This window comes from Spermophilus citellus (assembly GCF_964194105.1).
Source record: "Spermophilus citellus genome assembly, chromosome: X".
NCBI lineage: Eukaryota > Metazoa > Chordata > Mammalia > Rodentia > Sciuridae > Spermophilus > Spermophilus citellus.
In genome coordinates, this window is record NC_138190.1 from 24,162,412 (window position 1) to 24,181,804 (window position 19,393).

Consider the following 19,393-nt stretch of genomic DNA (forward strand, 5'->3'; position numbering starts at 1 on the left):
AATAAAAATAAAAAGGGTAGGGGATGTGGCTCAGTGGTTAAACACCCCTGGGGTTCAATCACTGGAATCAAAAAAAGAAAAAAAAATCAATTCACGGTAGAGCAATGATTTGGGTTGGAGGTTAGTTAGTTGCTTCAATTAAAAGAGTAAAAAAAAACATAAATGTCAATATAAAGTGTTCTAACTTTCTTTCATGGGCAATGTAAATCAGATAATAGTTACTGAAGAAAATCCCAAGGTGAATATATATTTGGTGAAGATTAAATTGAAGGCTTTGTATAGAACAGATTAAAATAGCTATTAAATGATACAATTTTAATCTAAAGGTAATCAACCCCAAATGCATTTTATTTGTAATAACAATTATTATGCTGTGATCTTATCATTTGAACTCTCTTTTATATTTTTTGTTTTTGCTTTGGAATGAAAACTGCAAATGCTCTTGTAAAATTATAAGACTACTACAATAAATTTCCATACATTGCAACTGTTTCCCCTTTAACCTATAAACATAGGTTATAGACATTCCTATATATAGGTAGATAAAAATATAGACCTACTATGTATGCAAATGTATAGTACATATTATTGTTGAACCACATGACAGTAAATTGTAGACATTATGACTGACTAAATTCTTCAGTGCAAATCTAAAAACAAGGATATTTTCTTTCGTAATTGGAATACACCTATCAAAATCAGGAATGTTGAAAATGATGAAATGTCATTTTCTAATATACAGTCTATATTCAGATTTCAGAAATTGTTTCAATAGATGTTCTTCATATAATAGTGCTAATATTCTGCCTCGCCAAACTTTCATCCAATAATTTTAACATTGGTTTATCAGTCTGGTGTGAATCCATTGTTATTATTATGGCTTAAAAATGATGATTTCTAACTATCATTTCTTATGTATTTACTACTCAGCATTCTAGAGAGAGCTTTTGTTTGTTTATAACTAATATGAACTCATGGATTAATGTTTTTTCAAATACTGTCATTATTCATTTTAATTCATTTTTTTAAACATACCACATATGAAAGTTTCTTCCTTCGAGGGAATAAATTCCGAACTTAATACACTTCTTATCTGGTTGGAAAGAGGAATAGCATATTCCCGCTCTAGATAATAGTACATTTTTTCTCTAGTCTTTTGTTTTTAATTTTTGTAATGGTTCAATAACATGTAACAATTAAGTTGGTAAGGTTTCTGGGACCTTAGTCTAACTAGGCCCTAATGATGGGTCCTATCTAATGACCATATTTACACTCTTGATTGGCAGAAAGTAAAAAGTTAATTTGATGATTTGGCTGAAAACAAGTTTACAAAATGGCAAAATATACTACTTTGAAGGTAATCTTTTTCCAAATGTTTGGTTATAGATCAAGCTGTTTCATTCAGGGCTATTTTCAGTTTCATTGTTCTACTTTTTCCTTGCCTTGTTCTAAAAAAGACTTTTGTAAGAGCAAAACTGCTATCCTTATATACTGGTTTATATCTTCTCCAAACATTTTCCTGATATTATGTGAACAGCAATTCAGTTTCTTAATGTGTTACCCCCCCAAAAAAATTATAACTGCTTCTAAATTGCATTGATGTATTGTAGAATTGAGTTGAATATCTTTGTAGGCTGAGCATAATTATCCTCCTGCCAGGAACAAATAAGTTATACTGCTCCAGTGAAATAAATATGCATATGAATTTATGTGGATGGATAAATCCTTATAAACTTTAGCTCTTTATAACACAATGAGAGAAGAAAAAATGTACTTGGTGAGGCTAATGAATAAACTGGGATCATTATAGTGTCTATCATGCATTTCCTCCACTAAGTTGAGTTTTACTGCATATAAATCAGGGCAGAACATTTCAAAGGACTTTATATAAGGAATGAACCAATTTTGGGGTGAACTATGTAAGAATAAGCCACCTAAAATCTTCAATTATACTTTGGAATATATATATATATATATATATATATATATACAGAGAGAGAGAGAGAGAGAGAGAGAGAGAGGAGAGAGAGAGAAAGGGGGAACATTCAAAGACTAGAGATAAAAAATGAAAACTCCAGCCAGGAACTGTGGCACAGGCCTGTAATCCCAGCAACTCAAGAGGCTGAGGCAGGCGGATCACAAGTTCAATACCACAATACCAGCCTCAGCAAGTTAGCAAGCCCCTTAGCAACTTAGGGAGACCCTGTCTCAAAAAAAAAAAAAAAAAAAAAAAAGAAAAGAAAAAAAGAAAAAGAATTGCAGATGTGGCTCAGGGTAAAGTGCTCCTGGATTCAAACCTTGATACAATAAAATAAAAACTTTTGAGTTCAAAAACACACATGAGGGCTGGGGATGTGGCTCAAGCGGTAGCGTGCTCGTCTGGCATGCGTGCGGCCCGGGTTCGAGCCTCAGCACCACATACCAACAAAGATGTTGTGTCCGCCGAGAACTAAAAAAATAAAATGTTAAAAATTCTCTCTCTTGGGCTGGGGATGTGGCTCAAGCGGTAGCGCGCTCGCCTGGCATGCGTGCGGCCTGGGTTCGATCCTCAGCACCACATACCAGCAAAGATGTTGTGTCCACCGAGAACTAAAAATAAATAAATAAATATTTTAAAAATTAAAAAAAAAAAAAAAAATTCTCTCTCTCTCTCTCTCTCTCTCTCTCTCTCTCTCTCTCTCTCCTCTCTCACTCTCTTTAAAAAAAAACACACATGAAGTTTTATTTACTTTGTCAAAATCTTTGCTTCTTCAAACATTTCTAGCAGAAAAGTTTACAAACAATAACACCAGGTCCATGCCAATAAAAAAAATAGGATCCAAAACTATACTAGGTAATTGCAGCCAGATTAGTGTAAACCAAATAAATGCATTTATTATTTGCAATGTAATCCAATATACTAAGAGATGGCATGTACTTTATTTTAATTAGCTGTTTCTTTTAAAGGGTTGCTTGCTCCAACTGTCTTGATAAGAAAAAAAAATTGTAGTCATTGCTCAAAATGCTTGTAGCAAATCTAGTTTTAAATTGAAGCAATTTATTCCGAAAGTAGTCTACCACTGCAGCAATAATCAATGTGTTTCCCCTTAGCCTATACTGGAGCTTTCCAAGGACTATTGTTAATTGCCTGTAACTAAATGACTGCTGGTGCCCTTAAATGTAACTCTTTGGCACTTGTTCATTTGTTGTGTTTAACCAAATGCCAGTTTCCCTTAGGTTTTGCCTAGTGATTTTACTTTACAATTTTCAATATTCAGTCTCAGTCCCTTAAAGGGGGTAGAGTCTATCATTTTAACAAAATAACACAAAGGCTAAACAGATTTTAAAAGGTCTGCACTTTCTCTTTCCATCCTCAGATGTTGAATTGTGCTGAAATGGAATCTTTTTATTTTTTAAATGCTGCCACTCCAGGCAACTTGAACTAGAGCTGAAAAACAAATCCCATTTCAAAGGGAAAATGACATTTGCTGGGGCAACACTATTCACATGCACATTGTAATGTAAAGATAAAATGTAGCATTGGGCATAAATAATTTCTCTTAACTGTGACAGAATTTAACCCCTAATAATTTTGTCCTGACCTAAGGATAAATAATAATATTTTGTACACTTATTAATGAATGTATCCAGCTTGGAGCAGAATGTGGGGACCAAATCCAATGCACCACTTTCCTTGTGAGAGTCAACACTTAACAAAAACTGTATAAGTCAATGTTACTAACTTAAATCAAATGGAAAATGCGTTAACCTGCACACATTTATAATATGTGTACATGCATACTATACTCACATAAAAATATGAAATAACTGAGGAGCAGGCACTGTTGTATGCACTGTGGGAAATGACAAAGTTTCCTTCCTGACCTTTTTATAAGGATAGTAGATGAATACCATGTTTCTGAATGGGGTGGGAGTAGGGAATCTGAGATTCTCTCATGATCTCAGATAAGTTAAGTACTTTTAAATTCTTTTTCTTTGTACCAGTTTTTAGAATTCCTATTATTAGTAAATTACTATCTGTGGCTCAGAAGGGTTATTCTTGCTTATTGCTCATTCTCTAAGTAACACAGGACTGTTTTTGTAATTGCTAAGCTACAGCAACCTTGTTCTCTTATTACATTTCTGGCAATATTATTGATGGGCTAAATAAATAGAATATTTAAGGTAGTAGGTATAATTTTTTTTTGAATGGCTGATGACAGCTAGCAAAATTGGAATAGCTCATGTATGAGAAATTCTATAAAAATAAGGACTTACATTCATACTTTTTCTCTAATTTATACATATTCAATTTCTAAAAATTAAAAAAAAAGTGTGTGGAGACCATTATTATGAACTCCATCTGAAGAAAATTAGAGTTCTGTTTATTGGGTTGTTAGGATTATGTTTTGATTGTCTCCAACGCTATTTAACTAGATATGGGCACTTAAGGCATACTTCATACTCAGGCCTCGTTCCACACCTCCAGATGCAAAGGGTATGCTTAGGGGCACTACAGAGGAATCATTCTCTGCCTAGGCAATTATCTACAGCACAGCAGCTGTTCTGATTTCATTCTTTCTTGTGAGTTTCTCCCCACATAGACTTTAGGTCAGAACTTACAATGAGTTTTTATTTTAAAAATGAAAATACTAAGAATTGAAGTATGATTTTTTAAAAAGAGATAAAATTCATAGATCAGCTCAATGAGTTGTGATAAATGCATAAAATTGTGTATCCACATGCAAAAAGGATACAGAATATTTCCTTTACCCAAAAAGTTCCCTCTTACCCCTTTCCAATAAATTTTCCCTTCACTCATCCTCAAACCATTAGATTCTGATTTATATCACCATGGATTATATTGTTATGTTCTTGAACTTGAAGTAAAATCATACAATGGACATCACTTTGTATCTGGATTCCTTCACCAAACAATTTTGAAAGATTCATGCATGTTGTGCATATCTGTACTTTACTCTGAATATATTTTCTCCCATGGACATACAATAGTTTATGTACCATCTCCCGTTAGTGGACTTTTGGAATGTTTTTGGTTGTGGCTACAATGACTAAAACTATTCTGATCATTCTTGTACAAGTCTTGCAGAAATTTACTTATATTTCTCTTGGGTTAATTCCATTGAGTGAAATTGATATGCATAGAGTAGATTCATATTTTGCTAGAAACTTACCCCAAATATTCCAATGTAATAATACTATTGTGTATTCTCACTAGCAGTGTTTGGGGTGAAATTAAGAGTTCTTGATTATTTTTCTACTTTTATGCAAGTAATTTTAGAGTTTTTAATTGTGTCTAATATAGTAAATTAGAAAACAGAATGAATCTTTAAAAAAAAGCTATAGTGTGGGCTGGAGGTATAACTCAGTGGTAAAGCAGTTGTCTAGCATGCAGGAGGCCCTGGGGTTGATCCCTAGCATTGCAAAGAAAGAAAAAGCCACAATCTAAATGCTTATCTCTTCCATAATATCCAATGTATTTAAATCAGATTTTTCTGGCATATAAGCCACCCTCTGGGTGTAAGTTCCAGTTTTATATAGGCTTCTGTGTATGGTAGAGTTTAACTCATATCCTAAGAGAGCCAGTTCACTCCACAGTATTATCTACCCACTTATCCTTTCTGTTCACAGCACAGGAGGGAAACATCATTTGAAAGAGTGTTTTGTATTTCATTCCTGGTACCTTTGCAGTAGGATCTTGTGTGTTCTTCATAGGGGTCAGCAGATAAAGCTGCTAGAGTTACCTCATTCTTCCACACTTTATATTGATTTACTTAGACTCTTAAAATATTTAATTCCTCACTTTACTGTTTAATTCATAAAGTCCAGCCTTTTAATAAAATACTTTCTTCTAATTCCCATTTAATTTTTCTAAATAGAGAAAAATACACTAAATTAAACAGTAATTATATGCATTTACCTTATTAAACTGTTGAATTAGGAATAAAGGCCAAAATGATAAGAAATATGGCTATTTTTTTCTGTAATTGTAATAGGAAAAGTGCTATCACATGTAAACACACACATACAATGTTCTTATGAGAATATGATGTGCACGCTTTTAAACTAGTTTTCACTGATGTTACTCTAATGTTCCAATCATGATTTCATCCCGTTTGTAAGAGCTCAAGAGCAATCTTGTAACCTAAGAATACATGTTAGCATAGATTCAGTTTTTAGTCTAAGCTTATGTTGACTATTGTGATGAAATTACATAACTCATCCAATGGTGGTTTCTCTCAGAATCTAAAATATCATTATTTTAATGCTTTCATTTCAGAAATATTAGTACTTAATGGCATTTAAGGAAACTAGTAGTTTCTGAGGTAATAGTTAGCCTCAGGAAAGAATAGCTACCCCTCAGTAATAATATTTGGAATAGAATGATCAAGGACAACATGCATACACACTTAGGTAATGTGAGTTTCAACATATGTGTATGGTGACTTACAAGTAATCTTGATTTTGTTATAATGTTCATAAATGCTAAAGGAGAAAAAAAGAAAATTTTACCCCCTAATTTTTCTGATAAGTATTTATGTAATACGCACAATTGATATAGAAGATGTCAAGAAAACCCCCCTTTTTGGATAGATTGTAGTAACATCCCTGGTATAATGGGAAGCAAAGAAAGAGAAAAATTAAGCTTACCGAAAGGAAAATATTAACAATATATTTTGCTTTGGTATCCACTAGGGAGCCTACTTCTTAAATACAAGTAAGCATTCAGCCTCCAAGATTATGGTCCACCTTCGGGACACCCATCTAGAAAGATGTAGTTGGGAAGTCATTGCTCCTGGCAGAAGTCAGCAAGTAGCATTGATTAGGCAGCCCTCTGAACACTCTATGCAATAGTCCACAGTGCCCTCCAGGCACTGACACCTCACTTTCCTTTGGTTCCAACTCCCAAGTGAGAGAGATCAAGATTCATATTTGGTGAGTGCAGAAACCACCCAGGCTTAAAAGCTTCACATCCACAGGAACCAATATTTCTCTTATCATCTCCAAAAGCATAGTTTATAGGATCTCCAAAGAGATATGTTTATATATAAAATTCACTGCACTCAGGCAATCCCAATATTATAGTTTTCAATCAGATAGTTATATTGTTCTCAGTCCAAATGCAATCAACCAAACAAGGTTCATTTTTACCATAAGCAATGTTACTTAGCAACACAGTTACCACATACCACCTTATCAAGTTACCAAGGAAACATAGCTTAAAGTTATGGAGAGGTCAAATTCTCATGCAAAAAAGGAAAAGATAATGGTAACCCATAACCCACATCAAGTCTCATCCAGAAAAATGTGAAATTAAATTGAATTCATGATTTTCAGATGTGAAAATTGTATCATTCTCTATTGCTATTTTTTCCAGAGCTAATGTACACAGTTGAACTTGCTGGAGGGCTTGGTGCTATTCTCCTGCTGCTTGTTTGTTTGGTGACCATCTATAAGTGTTACAAGATAGAAATCATGCTCTTCTACAGGAATCATTTTGGAGCTGAGGAGGTGGATGGAGGTAAGATGAGTTTCCCCTTTTATTGTTTTTGAATATTTTTATTATTTTTCCCTGCCTTTATTTTATTGAAGGGAAAGAAAGGTTACTTGCAAAATCACTGGCAGCAGGTCTTATAATCTTTCCATGTTCAGTTGTAAGTTCATAATTTGTACTGAAATATGTGTATGATACATTGGAGCCAATAGGTATTTTCCTCTGAAAGTTGTAAAGCAACACCTACCCTTTTTAGAATTGTATTCTAAACAGCACTTACAAATTACAAACACTGATTGCAATGCCATCAGAGTGTTCATTTTCTCTCACCTTGTAATCAGTACTGAAAGGCCAGCTTTACTTTTCTATAGGTAAGGAGTGTCTCTTTTAATTGTGTTCCCTAGCCCAGGAGTTTGAAGTGAATCTTAATTTGTTCCTGTTTAAAATGATCAGTATAATAAACTGTACTGAATCTTTTAGCATTCATACAGCAGTCTTTTCAATTTTGTTTATTTTGCTATATTTAGATAGGCTAATTTTTATTCTAAGTGTGGACCAACAGATAAAAAAGTGCACAAGCACATTGTTTTCATAATAATACATCTAACATTTTTACTCAATTGAAGAAGTAAATATTGTTTTGTGGAAATCATAATTATTCTTTGCTTTTGGTCAGCCATGTATATGTGTACATTCTGTTAGAAATATCAAAGTACCACAAGAAATCAAACACATGCTCAAAAGTGGGTAGGCAAGGTGATCTACATTTCTGCCAGAGGGCATGCCACCAGAACCAGGCTAGCAAGCAAGCAAGCAAGAGTACCTGGGTGTTGGGCTGGGGATGTGGCTCAAGCGGTAGCTCGCTCGCCTGGCATGCGTGCAGCCCGGGTTCGATCCTCAGCACCACATACAAACAAAGATGTTCTGTCCGCCAAAAACTAAAAAATAAATATTAAAATTCTCTCTCTCTCTCTCTCTCTCTCTCTCTCTCTCTCTCTCTCTCTCTCTCTCTTAAAAAAAAGAGTACCTGGGTGGGCAGTCCACCTGCATATATCCCTAATGCAGTGCTGTCCCTCACCCTGATAGTGCTGTCTCTCACTCTGATTGGAGGAGCTCAGGGGTATAATCTTTGAGACTGGCTAATTTTAAAATTAGGGCAGGCAAAAGGAGGGCCTATAATCAAAATGGTTACAATTGGATTCAATTAAGGCTATATTCTGAAAATTGACCACTGGACTTTCTATTTCTCAAAATTCAAAAGAAGAATTTGGGGCTCTTACAGTTGAACTCCCTAAACCACTCATTAGAGAAATTAAGCAGTCTTTCCCCCCCTTCTTTTGTATCATTTGAAAAACATAAGATAAACATGCACTATAGGAAGCATATACCAGTTGGAAACAAATAGTGCAAATTATAAAGCTTTTTCTATCATATTTATAAACTTTTTTCACTGTCAATTTTGCATTAAAAAGTACAAAGTAAAAATTAAGCAATTTCCCTTGTTGCCACCTGTGCAGAGCCCTCTGGAAGAAATCCATAGGCAGAACAGGAGGTTGTCAGTTTTATAAAGGGAGCAAACTATAGTTCTCCCTTTCCCATTAGGATGAAGTCTGGGCTGAAGCAAAACTGTGGTTTTGTTTGTTTGTTTTAAGTGATGGCTTGCCTAGTTGTTCTCTGTTTCTAACTGTCTTGGCTATTCACATAGATTATTAGTTTTCTTTGCTACTGCTTCAAAGAGATGTGAGAAAATTGTCAATGTCAGAGCTATTGTTGGATGAGAATACCAAGCAGGGTGTTAGACATGCTTCAAATCATCCTTGCTAAGCCTCACATAAATTCTAAGGTCAATATTATAATCTCCATTTTACTGATAAGGCAACTGAGTCTTCCAGAGGTTAAATAACTTACTCAAGATGATAATACAAGTATTACTGTAAGTGGCCAGGGTGGGATTTGAAAATAAGTCTGTTTTCAAATCCTTTATTTTATTGAATACTGAATCCCCATCTTATTTTTTTTTTCTTTTCAAATTTGGTGTGTTCGGCATCATCTAAAGATCTCTTGTCATTTGAACAATTTGCACAATAGAAGATATTGGGAAAAAAGCAGATTTTGTAGACAAGTTTTACTTTATCTATTAACCCTATTTTGAATATGTTTGTGTTCCCAATGATTACCAAATTCATTAATTTTCGATGTAGCTTTTATATATCATTTTCTGAATGTAGAAAATAATGTAATAAAATAAAAATTATGAATTATATACAGTTGAACTTTCAGTAATTTGAACATTCCTCTGGGGATCCTGCTTATTAGATTTCACTGCTATTCTGTAGCTGTTGAGTTCTCAGACTTTCTTGTGTTTTAAACAAAAAAAAAATATAGCCAGGATACATTAACAAATAATATTCTAGTAGATGAGAAGGATCTCCCAGAAAGCTAATTTTGCTAATAAATGCCTTAGAATTTGTTAGAACCTTCTCCCTAGGGTCATGTTGAATGCACTATCAGGGATCTAACTAGAAGGGTTTTCCTTGACATGCTACTGTGAATGCACTAGACTCAAAGAAAACTAAGATAATTAAATTAATTATCATCTAGATAAGGTTAATGCACAAATAATCCCCTTAAAAGGAAGGGGGAAGCAAAGATTGTCAAGGCAGTGCTTGTTAATTTTTTTTTCTTTTTTGTTTTTTTGGACCAGAGATTGAACCCAAGGGTACTTAACCATTGAGCTACATGCCTAACCCCTTTATATATATATATTTTTTGTGTTTTTTTTTTGAGACAGGGTCCCATTAAGTTGTTTAGCCCCTGGATAAGTTGTGCTCCTCCTCCCTTAGTCTCCTGAGTTGTTGGGATTACAGGTGTACACCACCACACTCACCTTCAAATGTCTTTTAGAGAAGGAAGTCTTACTACAAGTGCAATGATATGAGCACCCTCCTTGTATTAAAAGTAGACATTCTCCAGCTGAAATGAACAGAACCTCATTCTTAACTCTATCCTGCTGCATCTCATCTGACCTGTAGAACTTTCAGAAACATTGTTCCTTCAGAACCATAATACGATAATAACCATAATGTGTAAGTTCAGAATCTACATCTTAACAAAAGTTAGGCATACATAATTTCATATTTCTAGAGTTCAGGATATAGTTCAGTTGGTAAAGTGCTTGCCTCACTTGCACAAGGTCCTGGGTTCAATCTCCAGCACCATGAACACACACACATACACACATACACACACACACACACACACAAAAAAATCTCATTTCTCTAATTCTTTAGTCATCTAAATGTATCCAACTTGGCTCTCAAATTCTCATTTCCAGCAATAGCAAAATAAATAAACAAACAAACAAACAAACTCTTATCGCCTTGCAACCCCAAGATAACTGTCAGTTCTGATTTGGAATTCAGCTTCTTATGTGTTAACATTGAGTTTTAAATTGAGATTTTCCATTTCCCTTCTCCTTCCCTTTTCCCTCAAGAAACCCATTTCTAGGGAACTCACATACAGCTTTCTGGTAAAGGGGAAAGACCTCTGGTGCCTACATCATCTGTCTTATTTGAGATACTCCCACCAGTTCTTTGGACTGAGCCCTGGTTACTCAAGGCCAAAATCTTTGCTGTAGTTTCCAGACACAAGCTTCACACACTTGTTCATACTTTATTCTATTGGAAATTTCAGACATGCTTACATGTATTTCTAGCACCATAAACTCTGCTACATTGCAAACCCATATCCCTGTTTAAAAAAAAAAAAAAACAATCATCCCCTTAAGCATAGCCTCATTAACATGCAGATCCCATGTTGTGTGCAGAATTTCTCTAAAAAGTAGTTTCCCAAGACAATCCCTGGGGAAAAGATCACAAATCCTTTCCATTTACAGATTCTGCTTCAGACTATAGGAGATTCTATTAGACCCTTGCCCTCCCTGGGACCTTGAGTCCTTCTCAGAAACCCAGGCAACCTCTATACCTTAATCACATCCCCTTATATCCTTCTACACATACTATTATGATTTAATAATGGCATATGCTTCCAGTGGTGGAAAGCTTCTCTGACATCATTAAATCCACATGGTTCCTAGCTCTCCTACAAGTCTTTTTCTCTTCCAAAGAGGGGAGAACTATTAAGAAGAACAGACTGTTCAGATTATTGTCTCACCTTTTAAATATGTAATTCAGAGGTCAAAGCTCTTTATTCTTGGCCATTCTATCAGTTTTACCTCTCCTGAAAGGGGAATTTCATAAAATTTTCTTGGAAGTAACGAAAAGCAAAGGGTATGAAGAAGAACAAGGAAACAAAGTTTAGCTAATAGGAAGCTGGGGTGTAGCTCTGTGTCGGCAGAGCACTTTTGTAGGTAACACAAGGTTCTTGGGACAATCCCCAGAACCAGACACACACACACACACACACACACACACACACACACACACACACACGTGCACACATGCATACAAACTTTAGCTAATAATTTGAAGTGATGGCCTAATGCAGTGGTTGATTATAATAATAGATCCATTGAATATTTATTGAATAACAAATGTTATGTTTATCACTAATATTCATACAACTAGAAATAACTCTTAATCCCAAGAATTGCTGCCATTGTATCAGATGGAAAATGGAGTATTTGAGGCACATTCAGTCAGTTGCTATCAAGTTGTTCTAAGGAGTGTTAATTGATTATATCAGTTCTGTATCAGAAAGATTTTGATAAAGAAGAATTCTGACATGTTTCTGAGATAGAATATGCTTTGATTTCTTGGTTTATTCACATATCCGCTTGCTCCTCCTCTATACAACTTTACATTTTATTGTTTCCCCTGGATTCAGGCCTTACCAGTTCTCTTCTAATGTGACAACACTCAACTTTTTGGATCACATTAACATTCTATCTTTTTTAAATATTTATTTTTAGTTATATGTGGACACAATAACTTTATTTTATGTGGTGCTAAGGATAGAACCCAGTGCCTCATGCATGCCAGGCAAGCACTTTGCCTCTGAACCACAACCCCAGCCCAACATTCTATCTTTAATTACATTTGTAAACCCATAATTCCTAAATCTAAAAGTCCTGCTTCCAGTTCTGCTATTTCAGTTTAATTTTTTCTAGTTACTGGTTACTTCTACCAAGAAAGATCCCAAACCCTGCTTTTATATTACCTGCTCCCCTCCCATAACTCATTTCTCATCGTCCTGAATTTCATTGCTTAGTTTTTTCACCATCTGTTACCTCACTGGCCATACTTTCTCCTCACCTGCCATTTCCAATTAGTTTCAAGGTCAGTAAATTGCACCTCTTGAAGCTGCACCCCCTTTTTTCCTTACCCTTAATTATAACTCTGCCTAAGCCTCCTACAACCTCTTCTTGCTATCATTCTTGAACCCCTACTTACCCTTCACATTCTGACAGAATTTTTTAAATGCCCCCCAAAATTTAAAAAAAGGCCCATTTTTCCTTCCAGAGTAAATCCAGTCTTCTTAGCTCAAAAGCAGTTGCTAAGGGTGGCCGAACTTCCCTGTGCATCATTGCCACTCCCATGGGATCTGAACACACACCATTCCAATTACAGTGAGATGTTGGTTTTGGGACAAACACAGCTGTTGAGAACTAACTTAAGACAATGTAATTATGCATAATTCTCGAATTCTTTTAGCTAAATGAGGTAACCATAATCATTAAGGATTAGGAAAAGGTTAGCTACTCTGTCATCATCTTGATTCCATAATAAAATGAAAAATTGATTGGACAAGTTCTGCTAACAAATAGGCATATAACCGATCCTTAAAGTTGAAGAAGTTCCTACCCTGTAGTGGTGTGTGGGGGGGGGGGGGGTCATACAAACCTTGCAAGAAATTTTCTGTGGCAAATGTGGCAGTACTCCAGGGGTAGGATCAGGCATTCCATCTAATGTCATCCAAAAATATTCCTCATCAGGTAACAGGACCATTGTGGACTTAAAACTAAAAGAGTTTCCCCAAGAGGGCAGGCTACTGACCCTGGTAGATTATTATAGATGAGGTGTGTATTTCTAAATTAAGTAATCCATATCTTGATTAGCACTGATTTCACCCTGGAGAGACTATTTCAAAGATCCTATGCTTAATAAAAAAGTCACTAATTTTAACAATGAAACCCAATTTCTAATGTATATTATGCTAATTACAAAAATATCTATTTTTTAAATCAGAAATAAAGATAGTTTAAATGCATGTAGCTGCTGCCCTTTTCTAATTAAATACTAGCTGACCATCCTGATAAGGGCAACCTATTGTCTCTAGAGTAGAACTTATAAAAACACAGTACCACAGTCTGTGCTGGAATAATTAAAAAGAAAATACAAACATCAAAAAAACATGAGCTTCTTTGCTCCTCCATGCCTCTGCCTGGAGTACCCCTTCCAGCTTTATTTAAAAGCTTGTAACCCTGCTTTATGTTTGTTTTTCCCAGAGTAGAGTATGGGGATATTTTTTTGGTTGTTGTTGTTTTTCTCCCTCTGCCTGTGGGGTATCCAGGGCATGCTTACTCATAATGACAGCAGGGCAAACTTATAAGAACATTATAATAACTAACACGATTTCTATTTTAAAGATGAAGGAAAAGATCTCCTAGCCTGACATTGGGAGTTATTACAAGTATTGAACAAAATGAGTTAGAGCAATCTTTTATAATCTACACCCCCACCCTCAGAAAATGTGAACATCTGTTTCATTTCAGGTATATGAAACAAATTGGCATTGATACAATCTTAGGCTTTACAGTTTATTTTTCTTTCTTTTTCCATTACAAGGTTACTCTTTATTCATCGATTCAGAAATTATTGTCCTCGTGTCCATCAGCGAAACACAGCATTTCTGTAAATCATGTAGAAACTATAGGGCTTGGGGTTTTATTTCTCTGGATTTAAAATATATATATATATATTGTTGGTGGTGATTAAATAAATTGCATACACAGGAACAACCTAGATGAGTTTTTGAATTCCAGAAGGAGTGACATATAATTCTTTTTGGTATATGATTATTATTAAATGGTAAGAATCTAGCCTTTTTTTTAATTGCAAATCCTCTGCTTCCTGTACTATCCTGCTACCTCTTACCCTCTTAAGGATTCTAATCTGTTACCTACTGCCCTCTTAAGGAAGCAAGGGAAGGAAATTAATATCTAACAAATGACTCTTTGGGGTTGGGCATTTTGTTGTTATAAGGATTCATTTTCCCCTGGATAGCTTCAGGAAGATATTCTGTTTTCTTTTATTTTTGGAATAATTGGGGATTGAACCAAGGACCTCTTGCATGGTGGAAAAGTGCACTACCACTAAGCTATACTCTTAGCCCCCCAAGGTACTATTTTAAATATAAAGAAATATGACATCAAGTCAGGATTTGAGCTTTGCTACTTTTTTTCCATTATGTCACACCATATATTTTCTATTACCAGGGATTGAACCCAGGGGTGCTCAACCACTGAACTATATCCCCAACCCCCCTTATTTTCTATTTTGAGACAGAGTCTCCCCAAGTTGCTTAGGGCCTCACTAGTTGCTGAGGCTGGTTTAGAACCTGTGATCCTTCTGTGAATCTCTGAGATAACAGGTGTGTGCACCATACCCAGCCATAAATATTTTAATTAGTGTCATATTCAAGTGTTTGATTCCTTATGAATTAAAATAGTCCAGAAAAGTACCAAATGGCACAACATATAAACTGAACATTATTGTATAGCTTTAAAATGTGCAATTCAAGCACCTTTATTTTAGAATACAATTGTCAGTGATTGTCATGACACAAGTGAAATTAAAAGCAAGTGAAAGTACGAGTGCTTGCCTAACATGTGTGGGGTTCTATGTTCGAATACCAGCACTGAAAAAATGAATGAAACTTTTTCACTCTTTCAATAATCACATCCAATAATCATAAAATCAAAATATAAAGAATATATATTTAATGCATGTTCATTCAAATAAATATGATTTAGCTATGCAAAGTTTTTTTATTTGAAAAACTATGTCTTAGAAATGTGAGAAAGTATATGAAAGCAAATCTGAGACATGAGAAAGAATGAGGCTTACTTTCCTAAAACTCTTATTTATTCAAATTATATAAATGATAATTTCTAATTATCACAGTTTTTTAAGCTAACATGCTATGCCTAACCATACACAATAAGCTTTCAAGATAAAATACACAATATATCTTTGAGTCCTCCATTCTCATTTGGTAACCCATTTGCTGAATGTTGGCTTTTGTCACTAGTCAATTTCACTTATGTGACTTATAAATATTTGAGAATAAAAAAGATATGGCCAGCTGCCAATAACATCTGACAACTATTCAATAGGTGTTTAAAGGTTAAAAGCTACTGAAGACCTGGATGTCAATCTCAAACTATTTCTGTTGTCAGTAAATCTCTTCTGTACCCCAGATCCAATATAACCACCACTCTCATCTTGAAAAGGGAGCTGTCAAATTACATTTTCTGATATTTGTAAATGCTATGTTATTCTAAAACATGCATGAATCCCTTGACTTCTTAATCCTCCTAAAGAGCATTGAGGCTAATATCTTTTCATATGTTAAAAATAAGTATGTTTTTATTTATAACCTTTCTCAATTCTTTTTTCAATTCCTAAAACAGTTTCAATTTGCCTACCCCCATTAAGATTTCTTAATAAGATTTTTTTTTGAGATGGATTCTTGCTGTGTCTCTAAGTCTGGTCTTGAACTCCTGGGCCCAAGTGATCCTTCTGCCTCAGCCTTCTGAGTAGCTGGGACTAAAATGCATGCCATCACCTCTAGCCTTCTTAATAATATTTTAAATTCATTGTTTTATTTATTAACTCCATACAGTCTAATCTTCCTTTTCTCCCCTCAAAAACATTTTCTTATAAAACAGTGACAAAAGCCAGTAGTCATTTCAGTCAATGTAATGAATAAAATCTGAAGGACCTGTTTGACTTTAGATAGATAGATAGATAGATAGATAGATAGATAGATAGATAGAAATTGATTGATTTTGATCTCAGGTATTTTGTGTATTTTCTGTTTTTTATTTGTTTGTTTTGACTTTTTGCGGGGTAAGACAACTCAATCAGAATCACTTGAAAATCATGAAGAGTTAACTTAATAACTATATTTGAGATTATGAAGAATTATGTCAAAGAATTATCTACCAGCTGCTGTTTTTCTACCTCTTCAGTGAACCAAATTATAGTTGTTAGCTGAAATTAGAAAATAAGAAAAAAAAAACTTGTCCACTATATGATAACTTTTAAGCTGTTTATAAACCAAAGCTTAGTTTAAATGATCATAGCTCTGTCCCTTAAAAATATTAGTATAGGGATTCCACCTCTTGGGTCCCCTTCTTCCTCCGGGAGAAGTCTTTTCTGCTGTCCTTTAATAAACTTCTAATTTCTACTCTGAAAAAAAAAATATTAGTATAATTTTGGTGGGTTTTTTTTGGGGGGGGCTAGAGATTGAACTCAGGGGCACTCAGCCACTGAGCCACATCCCCAGCCCTATTTTATATTTTATTTAGAGACAGGGTCTCACTGAGTTGTTTGGCACCTCGTCATTGCTGAGGCTGGCATGAACGCGTGATCCTCCTGCCTCAGCCTCCAGAGCTGCTGGGATTACAAACATGTGCCACCATACCTGGTTAATTTTGTTTTTTATAGTAATGAAACTGCCAACTTTTTCAAAGTTTCACTAGACACTTAAAGCTCATACACATTAAGATTTGTCAAAATATGCTCATACAGATGTCAAAAACAACCTCAGAAATATTATCCATGATGCATATTCAGATGCCAATTGTGAAAATAGATGAGACCTTGGAATCCGTATGATTTTGAGTCAGAAAACATTGCTGAATTTAGTATGGTATCTGGCACTGTATTTCCCATCTGACAACTTACAAATCAGGGTTTTGCTTCTGGTGGTAAATAAACGCCTAACCCATTACTACACTGACATAGACTCTAGAGAAAGATAGAAATTAGATATCAATCAAGCATCCCATTTATTTGAAGATGGTGCCATGGATGCTTGCAAAGGGGATTTCTGCCAGCATTATAATGCTTGCAAATAACTCCTTTCTAACTAGGAGTTATAAGTTTAAATACTGTAAATCCATCGAGATGACAAGAAGTGATAGCAAACTGACTGAGGCCATAGCATCAATTCCCAAAGTTCATTTAACGTTAATGTAGTCACTTTATATATTAGTCTAGACAAGAATCTATTCCCCTCCCCCTTTTTGAGATAGGGTTTCACTATATTGCCTGGTCTGGCCTCAAACCCCTGGGAAGTATTCTTCTGCCTCAGTTTCCCAAGACACTGTGATTGCAGGTATGGCCCACCCCATCTGGCTCCCTTTCTGAAAAAAATGTGGATTTTTATCTATTTTGTTTTTATTGTATGTCATCTGTATTAAAAACATTTCAAAGATTACCACTAAATAGGGAAGAGAGGTGGGAGGGAAAATGAGGGAGAAGGGGAATTGCACGGAAGATGGTAGGAGACCCTCATTGTTATACAGAATACATGGATGATGATGTGAGGAGGAAAAAAACAAAGTGTGTCATATTAGATTGGGTAGAGAGAAGTGATGGGAGGGGAGGGGAGGAGAAGGGGGGATAGGAAGGGCAGCAAAATAAAATAGACACTATTATTGCTGTGGATATATACATGACTGCATGACTAATGTGATTCTGCAAGGTTGCAATCAGAAAAATGAGAAATTATACCCCATTTGATTCAAATGTATGAATTGTCAAGATCATTGTATGGTCATGTGTAGCTGAGAGAGAGAGAGAGAGAGAGAGAGAGAGAGAGAGAGAGAGACAGAGAGAGAGAGACAGAGAGAGAGAGAGCGATAACTTACATCTTTGTGTACTCATAGGTAAGAGCTTCCATCTAATACCTAGATGGCAAGAGAAACCAAACCTATCTTATGCCAGTTAAAATGGTCTCTGAAGATAGATAAAAAGATCTCTCCAAATTTATTTCTTGGCTGAATTGTGCTTTTCCTAGTAAGAGATTAAAAGTATGGTAACAATCTATGTTTGAGCCTTTTATTCATTTAGTCAGTGAAATTAAAATACTGGTAGATTGTAATTAAATGAAAAAAAAAAGCATTTCTAATGGAGCTAAGAGGGCAAGGTTCATTGTTTATGGTGCTCTGCTCAATTACCTTAAAGCTGACTGCAGTTGCTTGATGTCATCAAGACCTCTGCATGTCTATACTCTGTTCTACAACAAAGATCCTCAAAGTATAATCGTTAGACCAGCAGAAGCATCTCTTGGGAGCTTGTTATAAATGCAGTTTCTCAGGACTTACAAATACTGAATGAGAAACACTGGAAGGGGTACACAGAAATCTATGTTTTATCAAGTCTTCCAAATGTTTGTCATTTGTGCTCCAGTCTACAAAACACATTCCTAGTGGCATTGACATGGGCCATAGGACTTTTGGATTTTTTGGAACCATATTGAGCCACACTTCAAGACTACTCCAAAAGGTCCAAAGGAACCTTGCTAACCTCTAACCCTCACAGCTCTTGGCAATTTCTTGAAAAGTCTGGGCACCATGGAATCTACATATCCAAAGCCATATGGCCTGAGAAATGGCCAGGTATTTAAAAATTCTTGAAACTAGTCACAGTATGTGTCACATGTGGCCCAAATGAAAGAAATTCATTCATTTTTTCAACAAGTATATTTGAGCATCTTATCTATCCCTACTTACATGTCTGAGACAAGAGTCATAAAGTCTAAAGGAGAAAATAAGATAAAGAACACAATGATATACTAAATTTGAAAAGAGATCATCTCTGACTGAGGGAAATCAGGCTCAATTTAAAGGAAACCAAACTACAGATT

At 35.1% G+C, this 19,393-nt stretch overlaps 1 protein-coding gene across 1 annotated transcript in view; it reads left to right on the top strand.

Annotated features, from left to right (window-relative positions):
• IL1RAPL1 (interleukin 1 receptor accessory protein like 1) overlaps positions 1-19,393 on the top strand; it is a gene marked incomplete at both ends in the record, with an annotated part of 1,105,883 nt that overhangs the window by 1,081,551 nt on the left and 4,939 nt on the right. Inside the window, one exon of the mRNA XM_081278170.1 lies at positions 7,379-7,522. Within this exon, the coding sequence (XP_081134296.1) occupies positions 7,379-7,522 (144 nt within the window). The remainder of the gene's footprint in view (positions 1-7,378; positions 7,523-19,393) is intronic.